This window comes from Aphis gossypii, chromosome 2 (assembly GCF_020184175.1).
Source record: "Aphis gossypii isolate Hap1 chromosome 2, ASM2018417v2, whole genome shotgun sequence".
NCBI lineage: Eukaryota > Metazoa > Arthropoda > Insecta > Hemiptera > Aphididae > Aphis > Aphis gossypii.
The window spans coordinates 76,730,915-76,757,551 of record NC_065531.1 but is presented as its reverse complement, the minus strand read 5'-3'; the positions used below and the strand labels follow the sequence as shown (position 1 = coordinate 76,757,551).

The following is a 26,637-nucleotide window of genomic DNA, read 5'->3' as shown; positions in this document are numbered from 1 at the left end:
TTTGAGGATGTAATGTTATATTGACGTAGAAATAATTTATCTGAGATAAACTAATTAAAAATAGAAAATATAGATTTAAATCCATTATACTAACGGTTAAAAGCATACTCGTTTTTAAATGTAGAATATATATATTATAGCTGTATCTTCTAATTTTTTTTGAACTCGACTGCGCTCTGGACATCACGTCATTATCAAGTATCTACTAAACCAATTCATTATTATTACGTTGAGCTGGGCGGAAAATAAGTGTCAACCATAACAAATTAATCAATAATGAACCGGTGTCTCAATTGTACAAAAGTAGGCGCAAACACACGGCACACCATAAATACCTAAATATTAGGTGCAACTAGAATAATTTACAAACAATTGTACATCGTAGAGCTGTCACAAGTACAAGAAACTCGTGAATAGTATAACATACCGAACCTACCTTGCCCGCATCCCTCGTTTTGTTATCTTCGGAAAACTGGCTACGCATTTAGCCGGATTGGAAGCGACAAGATTTCTTATCGCAAATAGGTATTCTTTTTATAATAATTTAATGCAATGTTTTCGTACTGCCCCCAATACTTAGTGAACGATGACACTAAAACGATTTGATCAAGAATTCAATATGCATTCTATTCTAACTTTAAAATTAAGCTTTAAGTCTAAAAATGTCAATATAACATTTTTTTTTTGTTTTTAAACTATAATTTTTCGTCTATATTAAAATGTTATGAATCAGGGTAACAAACTTGTATAGGTACTGTATACCAAGTACAAATATTACGACAAGGATAAAAGGTGCGAGTCTGTAGTACATATTTTATAGTCAATACCTTGTATTTATAATAAATGTTTTTTTTTTTTTTACCAATGTTTGGTGTAGCGCTTGTTCTTCAATGATTATTCATTTATTATAATATTATAATAGCAGTATACGCGTAAACCGACAGCTACTGGGTAAACGATTAATAACAATAATGGACTAACTTCACTGGTAAGACTGATACACTGTATAAAAATTTAACTAAAGTGTTTAACTTCTTAAGACTGATTTATTCTCCAATCACGAACCTGTTGGCTGTTAAAAATGCAGACTTAATGAATCCCCCACGTAAATAAAATATATTATATAAATATTTAAAAAAAATTAAATGGTTAAGAAATTATAGAGGAAATTTACGCGAAAAATATGTAATTATAAGTGTGATTAAACCTATTTTAAATTCAAGTCCATTCATTGAAATGAATAATGATGAGATTCACTAAGTTTTTTATTGTTGGTTCATGAAGTCAAAAAATTTACACTCAATTATGAAAACATGAAATGTACAGTTTTTATTTAAAACATATTATATTATATGTACAGTATTTTTTGCTACAATAAAGTAATATATATATATATATTATAAATAGTATAAATAATTTGTATGCATGAATAATAAACTTACTTGTATATGTTTATAATAATATTATCACTTAATTTACGTATACAGTTTGTTTTTCGTATAATATTGGGCAGTAAAAGTCTAAAAGAGACAAAAACGTCTATATAAATAAAATGCCTTATAAATAATAAATTTATGTTTTTTTATCAAAAAAAAAAAAAAAGAAACATTGGAATAATATATAATATATTGCACGACTTTGGCGAACAACTCATATTTTTAATTTTTTTTTAGAAAAAAAAAACATGAGTTAATTATAGTAATTTCGGATAACCGAATGTTGTCTTTTCCTTTTTACATTAATTACAGTATAAAAGGGTTACTTAATGTTAACACAAAACAAAAAAAAATACACAACTTAACTACTACGACTAGTATACGCTTCTTAAATTTAAAGTTATTTACAAAATGAAAATAATATAAATTGAAATTGAATTGAGGAAAGCACCAGAAAATAAACCTAAGGCCGACGGGGTAGCTACACGTTTTTTGTTTCAATTACCTAGTCAACTCGTCAAACCAGTCGAAAACGTCACATTGATAATTCGGTTTAACGACGAAGTTACATTATATATTTTACTATTTTTGGTGTGAACCGCGTAGCTAGGTTACCTATTACAAGCAAAGAGACACGTCTATTTTCGATGTGATGTGTTCCCGATGCCGAGTCCGGGTTTTAAACGTGGTGGGCGGTTCGTCTGTTCGAGTAGGAGATAATATGTATTGTACAGAAATAAAAAAAAATAAAAAATAATAATAATAATGATAATAATAATAAAAGTACATGTCGAGATCATATTTTATGCTTCTGATGGTTCATCATTATTCCTCCTGCCCGACCCTTTAAAGAGGACCATAGTCACTGAGCCCCGTTGTGGAGGGCATCATGTCCTCGGACGGGTCTGGTTGCTCGTAGCTAAGGGCAGGAGTGGCGTACTGATGTCATACGTGGCTAAGCGGCGCCTGTTTGATGATGTGGTGGTGCAGGCTGGACGATGGAGCCAGGTGGTGGGACGAAGGAAGCGTACTGCCCGGGACCGAGGGCGCCGGCATGTACTGTAGCTGCTTGCGCTGTTTTCCCGGATTGACGAGTACTGGGTTGGGGCCGCCCTTGGACATACGACCGCCACCTCCTCCACCGCCAACGCCGCCGCCGCCGAATAGTCGACGGGACAGGCGCTTCCATGAGCCGACCGTTTTACCGGACCATATCCACACGCCTGACGTGACGCCCATCACCAGCGTCATGAAGTATTTGAGCATGAGCATGGTGTACACCGGCTTGGTGTCGAGGTCCGGTTCAGAGCACGGGCACGCCAAGTGAGCCACGCGGTCGGGCATGTACCGGGCCTCGTAGTAGTGGCACCCGATGACGACGGACGCGGGCACGGTGTACAGGACGCTGAATACGCCGATCCTGATCATGAGCTTCTCCAACTTGTCGGCTTTACTCCGGCCCACCTGTTGCTTGATGACGTTCCGGATGCGGAACAGCGACACGAACCCGCCCAAAAGGAAAGATATGCCTAGCGCCAGGTAGACGACGAGCGGCGCCAAGACGAACATTTTCAGGTTGTCCGGGTTCTGGTTGCCCACGTAGCACACGCCGGCGAACGCGTCTCCGTCGACGGCCGACATGACCAGCACGCCCAGCGACTTGACTGTGGGTATCAGCCAGGCGGCCAGGTGGAAGTATTGAGAGTAAGACGCTATGGCCTCGTTGCCCCACTTGAGGCCGGCCGCCAGGAACCACGTGAACGCCAGTATGACCCACCAGATGGACGAGGCCATGCCGAAGAAGTAGAGCAACAGGAAGACGAGCGTGCACGGCGTGGGCCCGGACGCGTTGTACTTGACGGAACCGTCGGGCTCGCAGGCGACCGCGTCGTGACCGGCGTATACTCGGATCAGGTAACCTATGCTGACCATCAGGTAGCAACCGGACAGGAACACAATCGGCTTTTCCGGGTACTTGAACCGCTGTGTGTCGATGGTGTACGTGGTGAGCGTCATCAGCGTGGTGACGCAACAAATGCTCGACCAGAGCGCGATCCACGTGGACGCGAAGTCCTTCTCGTCATCGGTAAACATCACACCCCGGCACGGCATCGCGCAGTTGTCCACGCCGGCAACGGACACGCCGCTCCGGTTGTACCGGACCGATTCCCTGTCGACGGGTACCAAAGGCGGCCGGCACTTGCACTCGCACCCGTCTTCGTCGCCGCTGCCGCTGTAAGCGTATTTCTCGCATCCCTTTGCCCTGCTGCCCGGCTTGCACTTGTTGCCCGGCAACCCAGCCGGCTTCTTGGTCGGTTTCGTCGATCCGTGTTGCTGTTCGTACACGTCCTGGGCCATGCACAGTTCCGGTCCGCCGTGCACCGGAAGCTTGTCGCACTGCATCTTCTCCGGCCACACGAACCCGTACCGTTGCATGACGGGCAGACACCCGTCCCTGGCCCGTTCGCACACGCTGCGACACGCCTGCAACGGTCGCTGGTACTCCTCGATGCAGATGGGCGTGTACACGGAACACAGGAAGAACTTGAGGTCAGCCGAACAGTTGATCTCGACCAGCGGCCAAAACTGGTGCACCTCCATGCCGGCTTCCTCTTGGGTCTCGTGGTTCAACTGGTTCGGCATCGAAGTCATGTTGTACCCGATGCCCCGGCACATCGGTATGGTGATCTCTTCGCAGCGCCCTGGTACCGGGACGGCTGCCACACCGGCCGCGGCCCCTGCCGAAGCCGCCGCCGTGTTTGTCACGGCCACCGGCTGCATGTTGCAGACGGCCGTGGTCGCGATGGCGCACAACACGGCCGCCACCACTAATGTCGGCGCCGCGCACATGGTCAGCGGCACCACCTGTCGGTACGGTAACGTCCGGCGAGTCGCGCGTCCGCGGTTGCAGTCGATTCCGACAAAAACGGTCGATCCTTTTCACGCTCGATTTCTGAGCGAATACGACGATTCCGAGTGGTTACGAAACTTCATGACCGCAACTCTACACCTGAAACACACAGACAAAAAGACTTGGTAAGTATTTTCATATTTATAATATTATAACATTATAACGCATATAGGTAGACCTAGTAGAGATACGAGACTGGTGCTCGGAACACGTTTTCCGAAGGTTTCTACTGTTTACCCTATACAATATCTTCTTTGGTTAAGCATATTGAAAATAATATCGACCGTCATTATAACAGCTCGTGTACAGCTGGGTTTCCTCTATACCGTGTCGTGTAGAGATATTCAACTATAATGTAGGTAACGATGTGTTCCATACGACGTTATATTAAATTACCTACACACGAAACACGACACGGCGTAGTCAAAAGTGATGGAAACCCGCGGCTTAATCCTATGCGATTCGCCGGGTTCAGTCAATAATAATACTTTATCTATGCGCGCGGTGTATGGTTCGGTACATCAGTGTAAATAATATACGTTTCGTGTCAGAGACCAAAATGAAACGTTAACACGATATTCACAATATACACCCAGAACATGGTATCTACGTTAATAATAATAATATAATTTACTATATTATCATGGGGTGTGATTAGTTACTGCCTATTACCGCCGGGGAAATAGAAGCGTCTTATTACAATTGCTTGAAATGGATTAAGCATAAGAAAAACAAACAAACTTTTCATTAAGTTGAATCTTTTTTGTCAGTCGTTTAACTCTAAAATAAATCCAAAACGTTTATAATCTATTTTAAATTATTTTAATCAATTAAAAAACAACGATTTGTCATTTATTTATTTAAATATTATCAACGAATTAATATATCGTGGAATATATAGCTTTATTTAAATTCTCGTCTAAATACATCGCAAATTATGCATTTTTTTCGTATTCATAGTTAAAATATGCAATACATTATCCATAAATTATACACAAACCAAAAATAAAAAAATAGATTATTTGCACGTCGATATGATGAATGTTTGTATACAGTTTATTAGTAATTCGTATATACTTTGCAAAAGGACGCTGCAAAATAAACATACCAATGCAAATAAATCCTAACCTTAGCGATGGCTATTTTATATTATTGTATACATTTTATATTATTATATCGTGTACAATGATTACAATGCGAGTTCGTATTGGATTCCACGAACGATCGGGTCTGAGAAAAACACACATGCCAAAGATTAGTATTTTAGCGCAGTGATGTTGCGTACGTTCACGCGCGGGTCAAACGTGTCAAAATACGAGATACCTCGGCAACGTATCGAGAACAGATGTACGCATTCATATGATTTATTTCTGTTCAAAGTGGGTACATGTTATGTGTATATATATTATTATGTGTACACTGCAGTGGACAGACAAACTCCAGAACAATTTCGGTGAATATTGTTATTTACAATCTGTGACGTGAATGCATCATGACGGTTTTCACTTTTCACCCTATTCCGTTCTCGGGGGTAAACCATATTACCGGTTGCAGAGCGTTGATTGCTATACGACAAGGGTACGCGATGACGGCTAAATCGAATTCCTGTATTATGCCTAATACATATGCAGTAGTATCTCGGATGAATGCCGAAAACGAAACTAGAATAAGGGGCTCGGTAATTGCAGCGGAACCCAAACCGAAACGATTGAAAATGACGAGTCGTCGGGCTAACGAATTTAGTTACTATACATGTATATTCTATAATGTATATGACGAAACTTCGTTATCCTCTTCGTCGTCAACGACGACCGCGACGTCCGTATAAAATGTATATATGTATCATTTGGAGACTCGAAATGTATATAATATAATCCCGTTTCTGAAATTGCGAGTCAGATCCTATTCGCGGTGAATAGCGAGCAAATAACAACACTCCCAATCGACTACACCATATATATATTATATTCGTATAATATATATTATTAAGTCGCGGGCGTCACACACTAACACTCGTAGAGGTACGTAAATTTAATTTCTCCCCGTTTCGGAGGCAAACAAAACGCGTCGACTGCAGTACATACAATAATAGGAATATCTGTCGATCGTACGTCGTGTCTAACAACGAGGATATGGCTTTTGTGTGCGAACGGCAGTGACGATGTCCTCTTCTGTTCATAATAGTACGTGTGATCAAATGTTATGATATTTATATATTATATACGAAACGTACGACGACGACGACGACGTGTGCGCAGTGGAAATTACGAGTTTGGGCGAGTTTGACTGCGGTGCAGAGATAGTTTCGTTGTCGTATAATAGTTGTTATCGTAATACTATACACAATATATAATATTATTACACCCAAACGAATCGATTTTGGAAAAGAGAAAAAAAAACCGTACACATACGCTTAACAGGATCGGCGTACACACACATATATATATATTTTACACGTATATTATATGCCTTCGCGACGACGACGGACGGGTACGTTCAACTCGACGCGTTCGAGATGTATAATATTATATACTGTACGTACACGGTATCATCGTGTGTTGTGCCGTGTGCGCTTATTAACAGTTCGCGTGACAAATCGTCAGGACTATACACAGTACACAGTACACACATACGTACATATAATACACACGTACGAGGGTATATAATAATGATACGATTTATATATTATATTATATTATATTTTATAATAACGAAACACACGCGGTTCACAATAGACGTGGAAAATAGATTGAAAAGCGATTTCGACGTGTACGAGTACGTGTATATGCTCAGGCTTCGGTATTCCGTCTTCGGCCAATATCGTCGGCTAGAAAATAATATAATAATAATTAACTCTCTCGCCGTAGTCGTTACATTATCCTCGTGTTGTACACGACGACACACTATATGTGTACTGCGTAGTGTAGCGTGTTGTGGCAGCAGTTATTCATTGTCGCGCGCTCCTCCGCGATGGTGTGCGTATAGGCGCGGGCCCGTGATACGGTCGAAATGTTTTATGTGTACGAACGAACGACCGACCGACCGACTCTATCGTTGGCGTCCCCGGCGTATTATCTCTTCTAGACGATCTCGGGGTCTTTTTATTATTATTATTATTATTATTTCTTTTTAAATAAATCGACTTGTCCGACGTGTCCGTCCGGCCGGTGGGTTATCGGGTTCTTTGTATCTCACGTTTTCCACCCGCTGCGATCGCCTGCACCGTACACTCCCCGCGCGCAGCCGCAGCCGCGCCGTCGTGTGCGCGCGGTGCACAGATTTAAAATCATATTAAGGACGCGCGCGACGTACGATTTGAATAAAATACATCACATTTATTATTATTTAATCGACAGCCCGGCCGGCTGTCTATCGTCGTTACGTAAAATATCTATATCCCCGCCCGAGCGAGCGTTCCACTAAATTCGACATTAATAATAACATAGATACCCGATACCTCTGATAATATTATGTGTCTTTAATTCGGTTTAATTGGAATGCCTCTGCCATCACCACCTACGGCTCCCCGAAAAGACACATATTATTTTGTCGTCTCGAAAATAAATACCGTACAATCTACAACTGCAGACTGGCGACCGTATGGTGTACATAAAAACGTCCCCGTTTATCTATTATGATTTTTATGTGTACGTCCTTTTTGCTGCGACCTTAGGAATGTGATTAAATGTGACGTGAACGAGCGATCTGATTCATAGAATACGAGATCATAAGAGTATACAATAATATAAACGCTTCAATAAAAGATGACGAGAAAAAAACCGTATTGGAATTATTTGTAAACCAAAAAAAAAAAAAAATTACCTCCCGCGGGGAAGTAAACATCGGGTAAACAGAAATTTCACGGTTTCGTATGCATGGCGTACCGTGTTTTAAGTCGCGTACGTATCATCGCCGTGCACTCATGTCTATTCATCGCGAACAACGGAGTTGTAAATCGTAAAATCGAATTTATTCGAATATTATACAATATATTTCAACCGATACCAAACGACGAGTGGATTTTAATTTTGTTAATGATAAACAAACATCGTGTCGATCAATTCGAACGGACGTGCGTTATTTTAAGCCTATAAAATAAGTGGACAATTATTATTATTCATTTCACTCAATATATACGACGTGCGGAAAACTTTGAGCGGAGCAAACGTTCAACTGTTAGCCTTCGCCGTGATTAGCATATTATATAAATCGAATGGTATATGCGTATACAATATACATATTATATTATTATATACATCACTATAGCGTTCGCAGGACTCGAATTGCGTCAGCCGTTTTGTTTTTTTTTTTTTACATTATTATTATTTGTTTAGCCATTGTCGAAGGAGAACATTATACGTCAACGTTGTCGTCGTCGTGTATTATTTACGTGTATAGCATATTATAGTTATAGGATTCTGAATATAAAATCGTGTATCGAACGGCAAAAAAAAACCTATTACAGGACGCTATACGCTGCAGTGCGACCGCAGTCCGAAATGAGGACGATGTTTTTCATTCATGGAAACGACACAAATAATATTATATTATATACGCTTACACGCTGCGCCCGAGAAAGATATAATATTATAATATACCGCCACGATTTGCTCCCGTCTGCTGTTGTATTCAAATGCGGTTAGCCTGGCGACCGTCGAAAACCCGGTAACCGGTGTACGCGAAACTTCTGCATGATAATCTCGTTCGCCGTGCAATAATAACTTTACATCTTCTTGCAGCATCTGTCGTCTTGCAACGCATAATACATATATTGTAATGTATTTTCTCGTATTGAAAACTACAGCAACTTTATATAGATGGGGACAAAAATCTAGTTACGAAACCGCGGTCATTGTCATATCTCGCACGCGTGTTACGTCGACAATAATTTAATATGATATCATTAATATATATTATATATTTGGGCTGGGTACAGATATTTTGATTTCCTGACTTTAACTGATTTCGTGTAACTTTATAGTTAGATATATATAGTAATACTTCATAATAAACAACGAAATATTATATATTTTCAGTTTGACTTAGGATTTTAGGTATACGACATGACCTAGGATACCTAAATTGTAAAATAATGGGGAAAATTCATAAAATTTACTTGAAATGAAAAATATTAACCTAACCTAACCTATTTATTTCATACGAAGTGTTCGCTGTACTGTCAACTGACGCTTTTGGTCATCGCTCAAGTTGAAGGAAATATTATAGATAGGTAACGCTCAACGAAAAGTCATATTAGTATTCGGTGATAAGACGTAGTGTCATACAATGTTTTCCTGTTTTTAAATATTTATCGTGGTAAATAAATTATGTGTTGTAGAATTCGACGAAATCGCACCAGTGCAAGTGAATAAGTTTCGCAGGACAAGAAATAGCGGTGCCTTTTCAGAACGAGTTATACGACGCCACGAAGAATGTGATGATAATATTATAAACTATTAAAATGCCGTAACGAGTGGATGACGTCGATGTATAGTAGTATATCAAATGACTTACGAGTATATAAATGTCCTAATCGTCATGAGCTTTTTAATATTGTCCGCGAGCCAATAACGGAAGGCGTTCGCAGAACTGACGACGGTCAACTAGATAATAAAATGCGATCGAGCGCGTTTTGAGCTCTGCCAAAACGCCCAAAAACCATGTAATATAGTATCGCGTCGAAGACGGTCCGATACGTAATAACGGACGTCCATAACGATGTAAGTATTTCGTATTCTATATATAATATACACATTTTTTCATCGGGCATGGCAGTTCCGATTTCGTGTTTTGTTGGTTATGACCGAATGGCGCAGCGTGACCAGTAGTGTAGCGCAATAAATAATAATATTCTACATTTCTACGCCAAAGCGACGTCGGGTTTGCTCACGATAATATTATATTATACAACAAGGGGGCTACCGGCTGATAATTGGTAACCTCTGGATCGGTGCAGCACGATTGTTTAACGCACACGCACACACGATGCACCCGAGAGTGCAATACGGGACAGTCGCCGTCTGCCGGCCACAACGAGCATTTTTCTTTTATTATCTGATTCACGATGCGCGCAGGCAGTTCTTTTTTTTTCTACCTATTGTCTGAACGACGAGGGTCACGCGCCCGTTTCGAGTTATTCAAATCGTTCATCGTCGGCCAGCAGTAAACTTTATTTTTTCGTATTTATAATAACACTAGTATTATAATATTATATCGATGTATGTACCTAGTACGCTCGTCGAACCACACTGCGGTGATAATAATACCTAGTCCTACTATATTTCTGGGGGCGATAAACATTTTTCGTACGTAATTATTACTAAAATTTTATTGTCCGGTTAATGGATGATGTTTCCGGTATAATTATTATTCCTTAGTCTTCGGTGGTGATGTTGGCGGCGGTTTTTGATAAGGGAGGCAAAAGATAATAATATTGCCCCGATCCGGCGGAGGAGTCGCGCTAAATATCGTGTCTTAATGCGCACGGGGTCCGCGTGTTTACGTTTCACTGAAACCGGTTCTCGTCCCCCGTGTGTTGGTTTAATAAATTAATCGCGCGCGAGCGAGGGTCGTCCGGACACGACGGGTGGCCCAAAACGCGCGGTGCTCCCATATTATATATGTGATTTTACACGGGTGTGCGCCAAGGAGTGGGGGGTGGTTAAGGCCACGTGTACCGTGCACACGAGATTTTCATCCTTGAGAGGAATTTCGTACGGGGTTTGGAGATTTATCGATTCGCCGGGACACACCAGAGTGTGTTGTTATAATACGGGCAGATATATACCTACCTCCTCAACCGTGTACGCACACGTCCAGACGACGGACTGCAGGACACACAATAATAGTACGCATAAGGTTCGTGTGTATTTTGGGTGGGTGTGTATGTGTGTGCGTGCGTGAAATGTAAACATTTTTCACTACCTGTCCCGAACGACGAGTGTGGGCTCGTCGAGAGTCGTGGAAGACGCCATAGGGCGTTTTATTTCTTCTTCTTCTTCTTCTTATTTTTTTGTTCGTTACAATATAATATAATAATATTATAATAAAAGATAACGCGCTTTTAATGTTACACTTACGATTTTTGAATCACAACAATACGAACTCAGTTGCTGCGGGGGGGAGGTTACTGCAGAACCGATGCAGCGGCTGTCCGTCGTTCTCGGAACACTCGGAAATCACCACGGGCCACGACTGCAGTAATGTTACATTATAATATGGGAGTTGTACCTGCGCGTACATTATTTTTTAAACGTCGTTCGACTATTCAAGACGTCGTCGTTAATATTTAAATATGCGCGCGGAAGAACGTAGAACGCGGGACGGCTCCCATTGTATGATACTGATAGATAAGGTTAAGTGATATAGGACGTCATAACAACAAACGTTTACAGCTGTCACGGGAATATAATACGGACGGAGAAGTTAAAAAATAAAATAAAAAAAAAAACACCATTATATGTACAATAGCCATTAATCATCCTCGGACAGAGGTTTCGTTTTATATATAGGTAGGTATATAAATATATTCACGATGGTTATAACTTATAATAATGTATAATGTATATATGGATATAATATTTGAGCTGCAGACATTGGTCCGAACACACAAATGATATTTTCTAGAATATAATACCCAATATAATATTGGCGTCTCGAAAATCCCAGGGTAACGACAGAAGTGGGATTGTTTTTCATTTTTTGGCGTCATGCGTGACGGGGGAGGGTGGGACTACGGCGACAAATTTAATAACAACATAATAATATAATAGGTATATATAATATAAAAAGGAGTTTAAGTCTCCCTCGCCCCCACCTCCTCACACGAATGCGAGTGCATTCGGAATGTATACAGTGTGGCGCGGTTGTACCTTCGTCATTCCGAGGTGACAGCTGTCTAGGAATCATTTGTAAAACGGTTTTTTCTTTTATCTCCTCTTGTATACAACGAGTTTCTTACCTGTCACGTTTTTAAGGATTGGCATGTACGTGCATATTATATATATACAATAATATACGCTAGTCTTATTTTTTTCTCGTCGTTCTAACACCAGTGATTGTGTTTGAGTTATTAGTGTGTATTTGTCAATTGTCATAAGTATATAAGTGAACACAATCGGTCGACGCTTAACAAGCTGGAGCTAGTTGCAGATAGGTAAAATGAATACGTAATTAACGTCCTGTTGCCGCGCATCGTACGTACATAAACATGTAGGTATATAAGTACCTAAATGGTAAACGAAAACAATCGCGTCGCTCCAGAAACACTTATTATCCGCAAACATGTATAATATATACGGAAGCTTAAACGACATTTTTGACGCCTATTTAATGTTATACGTCCCGAGAGTTCTGGTCCATTTGTTATTGTCTTTTTAGTTTTATAAATAAATATAAATAAATATAAATAAATATATATAAAAAAAATAATAAAATATAATGATCCATGAATGGATTTTTCAAAAACGATATTATAATACTGTACACCACATAAAACTATTATTTTGATATGTTGAAAATGTTAACCATCTCTCGTTCTAGTATACCATGATGGTACTTTATTGTACACATACTATTATATAGTTATAAACTGAACAATTCATACTGAAATTGTCTGTTGACTCTGTTGTATAGTAAACTCGTATTGTTTTTTGGTTAATTAGTAGAACCTCAAGGCGCCTAAATGGACTATGTACGAATTATTAAAGAACAATGGTTATACAATTGTAAAATACTCAAAGGTACATAATTAGATCGTTTTTTTTAACTTTCTCATGTTACGCGCGTGTATTATGTTAAAGAAACACTTCTAATTACAAAATAATAGAAGTCGATTGTTAGTACTTATTTTTTTTAGTATAACTGCTTACAGTAAGTTAGTAGTCACATCTAACAAGATTTTGAGTTGTTATTATAGTTACGAAACCAAACAATACAGTCGTTGGCTAATATAATATACATCTATTTGCAAAGGCGTGGAATCATTTACTTAAAAATGACCCTTATAGACTATTAACCCGCGCGTAATAAAATATATTTAATCAACTATTCAGTATTAATTTGATAAAAACAACAGTCTATTAATTTGATTAAAAGGTTATGTTTATTTATTAAAAAAAAATGTTGTGTTCGTACAGTTAACTATATTTAATATTTACAGAAATAAATTAAAAAGGGTTGTTTTGATGTTTCGAATCAAAAACAGGAAGTGAAGATTGACAAGTACTTTGAAAACCCTAACGACATGTCATTTATAGCAATTATATAATGTCAGACGGGTGCTACGGACACAACTGTGTTGTGTTGAACCAAAAACTGTTTAAAAACAATAATTTTCATTTAACCCATTATATTATTGTATTTGAATACAAATTATGTTCATCAATGCAATATATTTTCCTCTTTAACTAATGATTTCCACTTTAACATCATAATAAGTAATAACTATAAAAACGTATCACGAATAATAACCGTATGAAATGCAATAAACTCAAGTTCTGTTTCATAAAAACAGTAAACACAATGGAGTTTGAAGAACTTAAAACGTATTTTTTAACCATTGTAGTCGAGGTAAAATTAATAGGCATTGCAAAATTGCAATTTATTGGTGTTTTTTATACTTGAGTAAATATAAAGTACCTACCTACCTATCATGTAATGACGGAGCATAATAATTTTATTGTTTATTGCACAGCACTCAGTAAATCACACCAACAACTAAATGATTATAATAACTATAAACAATTTCATTATTATTAATTTGTTTAGATTTGTTTTAATGGTTAGTAATAATTATATTATTTGTGTGTGTGTGCGAATTTAAAACAAACATTTTTTCAGAAATTCAGTTTTTTGTTTTTGTTTTTTATTAACTTAAAATAAAAATAATTTTTTAGTGGTTTATGGCATGCAAAATATTAATACGAAAGTCAAGAATACATTAATACCTCTACATGCTCACAATAAATTAAAGAACATTAAGAAATAATATAATATAAACTACCCCGCCGTATTTTATACCTTACCCTACAATGGTACCTATTTATTAAAAATACTTCTATAATATTTTTTTATAGATATTAATGTTACTCAATACATCATATAATTTTTTTTTTAACAAAAATAAACAAGGAAGACGTAATTTTTTTTATTGACTTTTTACCTTTTTCTTTACAAGACCAATTAGCAATTAGTGATAATTTATTGTTTTGAAATAAACATTTACGCTATTATATTTTGTATGGTAATAATGAATATTTTTTCATATTTATTTTAATCACAAATAAAATAAATGGTTTTGATTATACTCCAGGAATTTGTTTTATAACTTACAAAATATAAAATATTTTTTCTCTTTGAAGTGATAAGATAAGCAAACAATTTTAATATTTAGTAAATTTCAAATAAACAAATCTTATCTGTAATGTAAATATTTAGCAAAGATATTCAATAAAAAAATGAATATTGACGAAGAAATAAAACGACCCTACTTTTTTCCGATTTAACTTTTATAATAGAAAACAATTTGATTATTTTAATACGTCATTTTTTACTAACCGAGTAACGTATAATTTGTAGTATGATGGTTGTATTTTATAATGAAAGTAAATTTTACTATCTAATCATTTAAGTATTATCAAAAGAAGTTTGTAGTAGTTATAGTGTATATACATAATATAGTTAGTTTAAATAATAAATATATTATGATATTATACAGTAGTCAGTGGTGAAATATTGAGAGTTCATAATAACATTCGAAATGCCTGTTCGTATTTTTCAGATATACCTAATTCGTCAGAACTCGGAAGGTAAGCCAAATAAACAAATCAGCATATGAGTGAAACATAAAAACTCAGCAGAGAATCGCGCCGACTGGTTAGTGATTTTTTTGTTATTTTCAATTTTATTATTGCAATGTAGTTATTATTGGTTTTAAAATCCATTTCGTAGAATCTAGTCACTGTTGAGCTTATTACGTATTTCATCTTGTAACACAATATTACGTAGTGATGATATTATAAAATACAAAATCGGAAAAAAATCGTTTGTGTATTGAACAGTCGACTTAATAATGACGTAAAAATGTACATCATACCATATTATTAAAAGTGAACTGAAAATTGATTTCAGAATAGCACAAATCCTGCAAGGGCATATCAATTTTTGATTTATCGTGCAGGTATTATAATTTGATAACAGACAATAGTAAAATGTTGTCGCTAACGATACGGGGCGTAGTTATATTTTAACATACTCGACGCACACGATATTATAATTTTAATATTTATAGCACTTAACCGAGTAGGTATAGGTACGTTTCACACGTGCGGCTCGTGTGTATTCTAAACCGCATACGCGTATTAGATATAGGTATATTCGATTTGACTAGAAATTGTTTATAGTATAATAAACCGGTTTGTGTGCGTTAAAAAACCCGAAAATCCCTCGTCCGGACGGCGCGAGACATATAAGAACGAGACCATTCGAAACGATCGATGAATTCGGTGTATACATGATATTATGTCATAATCATATCGGTTTGCAGTCATCGAGTGATTGACGCGTATAGTTTGCACGACTAAGACTTCACAGAGAGGTACCTATACTATGTCGTTTCGGTTTTCGGACAATTTAATACGGGTAATCTATACATAATTCACTCACCGGCGGTGGAAATAAGCTACAGCGACGACTGCAGCTGATCATATCGGTCGGCGCAGGAGACGATCCTTCGGCGTCGTCGCGCCGTGTACACTCGAAACGAACTCATTTGCGGCGCGAAATCGAATGATAAAGACGGTAGTATTATGATAACGGAAAAAAAAAACTATTAAAAAACAGCACGACAAAAAACGATCGATGTCCACTTGACTAAATCGCACGGTGTCGACGATACGTAGTCGTATAATTCGTAGACGAAGTCGATATCGATATCATACACGTATGATAAAAAAATATATTTTAAGATCTCGCGCGCGCGCGCGGCTAAACCCGATTTCAAGCGACCAAAATCGACGCACTTGCGCACGACACGAACGACGACGGACGACTGGTGCTCGACGCGTACGAAATACAACAACAGCAGTAGTGGCCGGTTAGGATTATTACTACTATTACACCGCGTGCGTGCGTGTGAGGCACGTCGTACGCGCCGTCGTTGTGTGTATATAATCGTCGTCGTCGTAGTGGTCTCCGCCGCCGCCGCCGCCGATATATTATTTCACCCGGTTAACGAGGCGATTCGAAATCGTTCGGGAAACGAGTCTGCCGCCGCATGAAAACGGTCAGAAGAACCTCCGGTGCGTGCGTGCACGCTCTCGTGTGTGTGCGTATATATTATATTACTCTCGTACGCACATTGTTGTTTGGAGAATGACGTGGTGGACCAGCTGGCCGGGGTGTTCGCGGGAAGAACCCGCGGTAGAGAGGGAGACGTGAGGCTGTGCTCCGCGCGCAGAGCAGGGCGATCTCGGTGTGTGTGTGTGTACGCCTCGGGCTCGGTGGGCGTCGGGGTGAAGGTGAGAGGTGAACGGCGCAGATGGTTTTTTTAGAAAAGAATAATAATATTATTTATATTTATAATACGAGTGTGTGTGTGTTTCGAATACGCGGGCGTCTTATTATTATTATTACCGTCTTTTGCCCGTGTTTGCTCGGCCGATCCATCATGACGTATCGATCGGTCGATCGACCGTGTGCGGATCGACGATGGCGGCGAGACGACGACTGCAGCAGCGGTGTTAAATACGCGGGCGTGCGAGCCGCAGCGTTTGGAATTTTTGACGTTTTTTTTTTTTATTTTTATTTTTTTTTTTTTTTACATAAACTGGCACTGTTTTACGCTCCGATTGATGAAATCGAGTGGAAAAAAAAATAATAATAAACACGCGCCGGCGTAAAAATACCTTAACGACGTCGACGGGTCGCTGCGAACCGTCACTCAATTACACGATATTATTGTTGTATAAATTATATCGGATACATATTATATATATATATATATATGTGTGTGTGTGTGTGTGTGTGTGGTGTGTGTGTGTGTATCTATACCGTTCGTGGCACCGATCGTGTACACAAATCGCCCACGAAAACCCATTCGTCGACGGACCGCGCGAGAGACTACAACTCCCGGGCCGGCCGTCGACGGATTTAGTCGCCAGCGTTTTCGCTGCTACCGTACGCCGAGACCGAGGAGAGAGCGCATCGACGATGACGCGCGTGTGTGCAGTGTTTACTTAGCATAACCTATTACCGAGTTACGACCCGCTGCAGTGATGACGCGTGATGTGTGGTGTGGTATGCGAGTCGATATAGTGTAAACCGAAGAAAGTCTTATGGGTTTCTCGCTTTTGATTTTATTTACTTTTTTCTCATCCTCCCGGGTGTGGAGCGTTCCGCGGGATTCCGGAATACGATATAATACGGACATTGTAATAATAGAATGCAATAATATTATATTATACGAGAAATAACTCGAGTATAACATTTTTTATTTTTAAACGTATATATTTATTGGAACTATATATATTGATGTTGTGGGTGAACGCTCGTTGAGACGTTGTCCCGACGATTGGGATATCGTTAAAGGTGCTTGTAGGATTCGCGAGAAAAAGATTGCAATTTTATGTACCTATAATTATTATGTATTATATAAAAATATAATAAAATACCTACTGTATAATATGTATACTGGATTCGATAAATTCGCTGTTTTTCATAAATAATACGAATCGAGGAATGAATAGGTAGACGCGTAAGTACTAAAATACTAAATGGAAATAAAATGTTTTATAACGAGATTAAATCTACACAACGCGGCCATTCGTTAAGTGTTCGATGGAAATATTTTTTCCGTAGGATGGGTTAATGGTTGTTCCTTTGCAAAGATGCATTAAAAATGAATATAACATCGAAATCGGACACATTTAATGAATTACCTTGCAGTGGTGGATTTTTTTTTGTAGGTATCTCGCTATATATTATCTGTCCTCTCTACTTACAAAAATTGAAATCACACTGCCGTACGAACATTTTAGGGTTATCTTAGGATATAATATGAAACGGCTATAATTTATGACATGAGAGAGAAACTTGACAGATTCATTAAAGTAATTTATGCAGACGTGACGAAATAGATGAACGGTGTTAATGAGCTCTTAGAATGAGCCAAAAGATAAAGTTCTTCAACTTTATTTAAACCTGATATACTTGTTCGATCTATAAAGTGTTGTAAACAATTAATATTTTAATCACTTTGGACGCCAATTTAATATGTAGTAGGTAGGACAGTGAGTTGTTAGGTTTAAAATATAATATTCTGAATTCTAATGTCATTCCGATAAGTGTGTCGTTATATTATATAATCCGGAGGTGCGACTACGTGTATAAAATAAAATCGTTGGCTGATTACCAATGTAATTCGATAGAACAATAATGTTATTAAGCTATTAGTAATATTTTCACGATTTTTGAATCTTGTGTATGATGTTCTGAATTAGACATTGACGAAATTTTGAATTGAAATAAATTGAATATTTATTAGGTACGAACACGATATCCAAATACGAATAAAACATAACTAAAATTTAAATATAAATTATACCGTTGTAAAATCGTCTGGAGTAAAAAAAAATGTACACGTGCAATGTGCATATTAAATAATTTATTACGAATTACGTTCGTTTTCGTAAGCGAGTCGTTTGACGAAATCTTGTTAAAATTAAAACCATTAACAAACAAAATTATCTCAAAACATTAATCATTGTTCGAAGAACGTGTTTTGAATTCATTACTCCCACACAATATTATTATAATTATATAGTGGTATTATATAGTCGAATGAATAGTATAAATATATATATATACACTATATTCTACTCGTGGATAAACAATGACGTGGCGTTTAAACGGCATAGGTATACGACCATTGTGTTTAATTGATTCCGATAGGAATGTCGTTACTCGTTAACTCATTAGTAAACTGTACTATAAACAGTTGTACTAAACACTATATTACAATATTATACTATTTTGATTGACGTTGTATTACAGGCACTTTCCAACGATAACACTGATAGCACTTATATTATTATTTATTATTTATCGTCACCAATATGGTAGTGTGGAATAGCTGATTTCTGTGACATAATCATATAATTCCGACCAGCGTTTGTTACAAGAAACAATGCCGAATATTGACATCATAATAATGTAAAGTATATTGTGCAAACACAATAATATAATACAATTAGTATTAACGCATTTTAATTTGAATATTTTAGCTGTTCATACCTATTTTCACCTGGCCAGTAACAACATGCACATACATTTTCACGGAAGTTATATTATACGTCTTACGTTATACGTGCGCACGATTAAGTCTTCAACTACGATTTAGTTTACAGCTTAACGAAGTAAAACGAATTGTATAGAGTAATAATTTTTTTACTTGCGTTTTATCGCATTAACTGATCATTATCACAATATAAATGTGGTGGGTTTTGATTAAAAAAGAAATAAAAAGTATCCCAGGGGCCTATTTACCGGATAGTATTTAACCCGAGACTGTATTGTGTGTGAACAAAAACATTGACTAGTACAATAATATTTATCACTATTATTATATTAGTTGGTGAAAAAAAATTCGAGTGCTAATTAAACTGTTATCATTTTTCTATTGTTCGAATCGCATAATTATATTATTTATACAATAACGCTTTACATATTGCTCTCTTCCATCTCCTCGTTGTATTTAATTAATCAAAGCTTGTTAGCTACTGAGGTTGTAGTATGTACCTAATTTAATTTACCGTTAAAATTATATCGCAGAAATGTACTTCGCATAGTAATATTATTATAGCCATAAAAGTATTTGCTTAATTTTATTGAAATATTTATAATATTATGTTCTTTTAATAGTCTTGATCAAATGCTCGAGTTCGTTATCCATGCTGTACTTATTTATATATATATATATTTATAATTATTATGTCCTGGAATAGCATTATATCACTATATTCATTTGAACGTCTCGCGGTATGGTTAAGTCATATTATACAGTGTTTGTGTATCCGACTTGTATAAGCGCACAAATAATTTATACGATTTACACGAAATGGAATATTATTATTTCCTCCATAAACGTTTTTTAAATAAACTGTGTGACGCGGACGTTGGCGCATCTGGTTCATAGTTCTATCGCAAGTTATCCCTAAAATAAATGGTGAACCTTGGTAAATAATTATTGATGGACGGAAATCACACAATAGTTAATTGTAACAGGCCGTTTATAATATACATAAAATAGCTTGATTGTTATTCTTAAGAACGATGTGCAACCGGTGAACATTGATTAATTAATTATATACAAATTTATGTCCCTTCCTTCGAGGAGACGTTTTCGAAAAAAAAATAATAAGTGGCTATAATAAAATACTACTTGGACATTAATCATGGTTTACGGATCAAGTAAACGCAATTAAATAATATATATATATATATCACAATGTAATAATTATAATATTATTTGTACATCATACATTGACCTCCGTTCGTAAATAAAATCATATAAATGTTTTTAAGCATCTTGGAAATCGACAAAGACATATCAGATTCCGTTTTTATTATTTTATTTTCTGTATAAATGTTTATGGCATACTTTTATTGCTTCCAAGTAGACTCTATAACTAATAGGCAATAACTATGTGACTACAATCTATGTAGAAACTTATTTTACAGTAATTTCGTGGGCATAATAATATTATGTATATTATTGTCGTAAGAACCTTTAAACTGTTGTTAGTATTGTATAATTTTTTTTTGAAATTATACCACAGGTACGATAAAAATTAAATTAATAACAATTAAGGTAATTGTGCCGTGAATTACTGGTGAGTTTTAAAAACTGTAGTACTTACGGATGCATATTTTATAAGTTTTATTATATTGCTGATTATACGCGTTTAATTTTATTTTTTATGAATTAATGTTATCTGTTAAGTCTTTTGATATGCTTGTGCTAAGTGTGCACAATTTTAAGTTGGTTTATTATGAATTAGCATTGTGAATTGGATACGTTACTACTTATTTAACATTCATAAAAAATATATGGTTTTTTAAATATTTGTTGGATACGTTTTACATTTGCCATATTTTTCATACGTGTCGGAGTTGATTATTTTATGAAAATTGCTAATTTTTTCATTAATTTGTAAAATAATATTATAAAGAAAAGACATTAAAATTCTTCTCATTCATTTATAAATTGTACACAAAGCACATTAAATATTATTATTACGTTTTATAAAATTGATCCTTTAAGTATGTCTATGTTTTAATATACCGGAAAATGTATTATCAATATCTTTATACTAAAAATCAATTTAAATTGATTTGTATACACTATACATAATGCTATCATAATATTATAAAAATAAATAATATTCTTTTAATTAAAATATACGAAGAAATATATTAGATACGATAAAAATGAAAAATAACATTTACTATAATACAAATCATATAATTTTATTGCATTAGAATTAATAATATTTTTTTTTCGGAATTCTATTGTTATTTTGATTTTGTATTCTTGTCTATCTAATGGATGGACATATACATTTGAAAAATAATACAATACGAATTTTTGTAATTTTTTGTTTTTGTAATTAAGTATTATTTAAAGGTTTATTTTACCGTATCTTTTTTTGTTACTCGACATTTTATTTGTTGGCTTTTGGTTTTTAAGTGAACTATTTCTGCAGTCAAAAAACTTTAGTGTGACTTTGTCTTCATTACTGGCCCAAAAGTACGGCCGCGAGTAAAGTAGTTTTAGTTTCTTTTCTTGTAGGTACCTACGGTTTTTTAGACCCAACAATGACAATAATAAACGGCTTACTGGTGGCAGAACAATAGTTTTCTTTCAGGTCAGACAACTTGAAACTAAAAAAAAGTATATATTAAGTTAAATACATATAAATCTTTGTTTGTGCTTTATTGCTTTTTAAAAACTAACATCCATTTCAGACCAGAGTATTAATGTGTAATGTTAATAACTTTATGAGAACGACTAGAACAAAAGCTTAAATAAGTAAAATTTATTTCTCAAGTTATAGTTTGTGTAATGTTCATTATAATATAACTATTATATACACATTTTAATGAATATCTGCTGCAGTGATAAGTAAGTGATTAATTACTCCTTATTAAAAATATTTTTAAAATCTGTCTTACTTTTAATAATAAAAACTAATTAATTATTTAAATTGGGTACCCTTAATTATTTTTCAAAAACTATTTTCTCCTTAGATATCTAATACTATTTTAAAAATCAAAAGTTAATTCAATTTCATTAGTCATAATTTAGTACATACTAAATATTTATAATATAATATACTTAATACTTACTTTTCTCATACTATAAAGTCCTTCGTTTAGAAAAAAAAATGTTGACTAATTTTTAACAGTTTTTGCGAATAGGTAATATCTAAATGTTATACATATAATAATATATTTACAGCAGATGCTGCTGAAGCGAAAACTAAAATGATATAACATATTGACAATTTTATTTTTTCACTGAATCAGCAAAAATCGTGTCTTTCTAGTAATGTGATTTTTTTTGTATATAATGAATCATTTTGGAAGAGCATTGTCCGGAGTTTTGCTTTTAAAGTTATTTTTCGTTTTCTCTAAACATTTAACATGAAAACTTCATCTCTGTCTTTCTCTGTCTCTCTCCTTTCTCTATATAATATAATATATTATTGTTAAACATGTTTTTTTAAGCCGCACTGTACTTAAATCACAATGCAAACTACACGCGTCTACTCGATATGATGTACACGCCGATAAATCATTATTTCGAAATTGTCATTATAAGTATGTAACGAATAATCTTACAGTTAAACCAATATTACATGTGCTAGTATAAATATTAGTATATATTTAGGAACTATTTTATCCAATGTTTGTACTACGACATTTATGTATACATCTCGACGACTAACAAGACCATTCAACAATGAAATTTTGTTTTTCGTTTTGTGAATGTTAAATAACAATTTAAAACGATGACTTATTCTCATGGCGTATATTAACATATACACAACAATTAAACGAGCATATTATTATTATTATTATTATTATACTCGTTTTATACCATACACATCAGGTATGTACACAATACTACATACTAATAAATCAGTAAGATATAACGTATAATAAAATATGTACATACGATGAAACGAAAAAACAAATAATAATTATGTAAAATATAGCCGGTGGCCGGTCGGACCGGCCATACGAAAAACTCAACTAATTGAACTCGATAACTATCGTACGTCGAGACCTAGCGTGGCTAAAAACGGCTAATTAAGTTTGATAAATACACTGTGATGGTATGTCAGTAATCGGTATCTTGCAGTAATGTAATTTATTCTATTAACATAATTATACACGCGTACGGTCGAGATAGATAGGGGGAGGAGTTTGAGACAGACGGAAATTCACCTACAATAAAAATATTGTGTGTGTTTTGGCAGTTATTCGACAAATATTTCAAACAAATAATATATGCGTAAGCATATTTTATAATAAAAAAAAAAAAAATGTTTTTATTCAGCACTCCCTATAGTTTTTAGTGTTGATATTATGTAATTATAGGTATTATAATATTATACTGGACATAATTTCAGATAAATCGAGGGAAATTGAAACGCACGAGTGTGGTGATCGATGGTAAACTAATGGATCACTTCATTTTTATTTGACAAGTTGTACAAATTAAATAAGTATTGCAGGTATTGTATCCACCATGATCATACGCTAAAATAAACATTAATAAATAATAGTTATTGATTTCGAATGTAGTTTGTTTTAAATTTATATACAGTACATACCTACGTTCAAACATGATCAAAAGTTATGCATAGCGTTAAACATCATACGAAAAATAATAATAATAATAATAATAATAATCATATAAATCTTAATTTCCATTTTATTTAGGTACTTCCAATAGTTAATATTGTTAATAATATAAAAAATTACATATTTTTTACTTTTGTAGTCAAGTTTGTAGGTTCCGCAACTGGGATCATTGTTTTCTTTGAGCATTCCTGAGGGTATTGTTTTGAAATTTAACACAGATCATAATAAACTATAATATACATTATCCATTAATAATTAAATTATAGCTCCCTCGCGTGCTCTAAAAACTGATAGTAATTATTGTTCTACACGATATTATTATTCAGTTATACGATTATTTATTAATTATAAGTGCCATATAAATGTATTATTCATAATAGGCACATAAGTATTTTGATATCGAAGTAAAGGTTGTTATAAAGTCAATATAATTTGATTGGGTATAATAAGTTTAATAATGAAATTAGTTTTGATAACTTATTCTTGCGCAATTATTAATTATTATTATTTTCTTTATTTTTTTTACCGATTTTGAAAAAAAAAAACGCATTAAATACTCATATTATTTTGTGCTTATCTTAACGTTAGATATATAGGTACGTTGAACTGTTAAACAAAAAAAAAATATAATTTAGTAATTATTATGAATACATGAAAAGTTAAATTGTGTATAATTACTATACAGTTATATAATATAGGCGTGTCAAAGTGTGTGTGTGTTTATTTAATTTAAATTTATAAACTATACCTTTTATACATAAGCTTAAAAGTATTTTACACTACGGTTATGATTTCACTATTCTGCCCGAAAAGCATTTACACTTATTTAATTTTAAAACACGTATATTAATTATTAATTTTCAAAGAAATATTATACACTTCAGAAATGTAGAATGTTATTGAATGTGCACTCTTAGAGCGTTTGGAGATTAAAATGCAAATAATGACTTTGGAGTACTTTAACGTTAAATCATTAAATATTTATATTCTTGGTGTGAAAACTGAAAAGCAAAATTAGATGACATTTTCTATGTTTCTCGACCCGGTGTTAATTGATTATACATACTACATAGGTAAACTGAGCGGTGTTAAAACTAGTTTTAATTGTTGTTCCATGTTTCTAAATACTACTTTTACGTAAGTGTATAAAATGTATTATACATTTATATTAGGGGTACATAAAATTAAAAAACAAAATTAAAATCGTGTTAAAGTCAGATCACAATTTTTAAATAAAAAGTTGACACTACTATTATATGTTTAGGTATACATTACAGCATAGAGACTAGATGATAAATTATAAAAATCTATCGATTATGGCGTATAACTAAAGTTTCGTTTCGTATCTTATTTATATAATATTACGTTGTATGTATATTGTAATTACGCGTAGGTACAAACAGAGTTAACCAAATCTTAAGACGTCGTGCGGGTGAAATTCGTTAAGCTCGTACACGTTAAAATCGAATAAGACGCTTACATAGTATATATAGTCATTTCCGTATATTATTTATACGCGCTTGTATTGTATTATTTAATACCACCACTACCCTAACTCGTGTATATGTATATATATTATATATATTCAAATATCTATCCAAATGTATATACGCACCACTAGCTAATTGATTATAACGCTGCAGCGCATACTAAATTCGTCGAGTCCGCGAGTTAACTCCCCTTCGCACGCGCACCGAATCTTCCTATCACAGCACAATTCCATCCCTCATGTCCCGCCGCCGCTGCCAAGTGGCTCCTCCGTTTTGACAGCGATTATTATGAACGGTACCCAGAAGGCACCGCATATATACGCGTGTATATATATATATGTGTATAATCATACACCCACCTGCACCCCTTACACCGCACCCGCTTACGATCGGGTGGGTGTTCTTCCGCCCCTCGATGCGGTTAACGCATACCGCCGCGTCGTCCGTACATATAATATTATCAGCCGCAGTCGTGACTCGTGACGCTGAAATATCATATTCTAATGCGGTTTATGCACGCGCAACGAGCCCATATCCTTGCCAACTGCAATATTTCACGCGCGCGTTCCTCATATTGCATTCTTGCTCAACTTGCCACAAATCCCACCGCCGCCCGACGATATATAAGAACACGCGTTCATTGTCATACGACTACTATATTATAATGATAATAATAATAATATATTCTCGTGACTCGCCGCACTTTGCTCTATTTCGCCGTCGGTTCAATCGTTTCGATCTGCTGTATATTATAAGTAGGTAGGTACTGTGTAGGCCTCGGACATCCCCTGCTCACGGAGAATTGCGATCGCGACGTATGATTTATATGTAATATTATATTAATCCATCACGATAAGGCGTAACCTACACG

The 26,637-nt window shown here is 35.4% G+C and overlaps 1 protein-coding gene across 2 annotated transcripts in view; it reads right to left on the bottom strand.

The window, feature by feature from the left end:
• Nucleotides 1–2,136: 2,136 nt before the first annotated feature.
• Nucleotides 2,137–26,637, bottom strand: part of LOC114122340 (frizzled-5) — a 66,558-nt gene continuing 42,057 nt past the window's right edge. Inside the window, exons 1-2 of one of the 2 annotated variants that reach the window (XM_027984971.2) lie at nucleotides 16,012–16,520; nucleotides 2,137–4,446 (exon numbers count right to left, since the gene is read on the bottom strand). In XM_027984971.2, coding sequence (XP_027840772.1) covers nucleotides 2,382–4,286 — 1,905 coding nt within the window. In that variant the 5' untranslated portion in view covers nucleotides 4,287–4,446; nucleotides 16,012–16,520 and the 3' untranslated portion in view covers nucleotides 2,137–2,381. Of the gene's footprint in view, nucleotides 4,447–16,011; nucleotides 16,521–26,637 lie in introns of those variants that run through there. The other variant, XM_027984970.2, reaches the window with a different exon arrangement.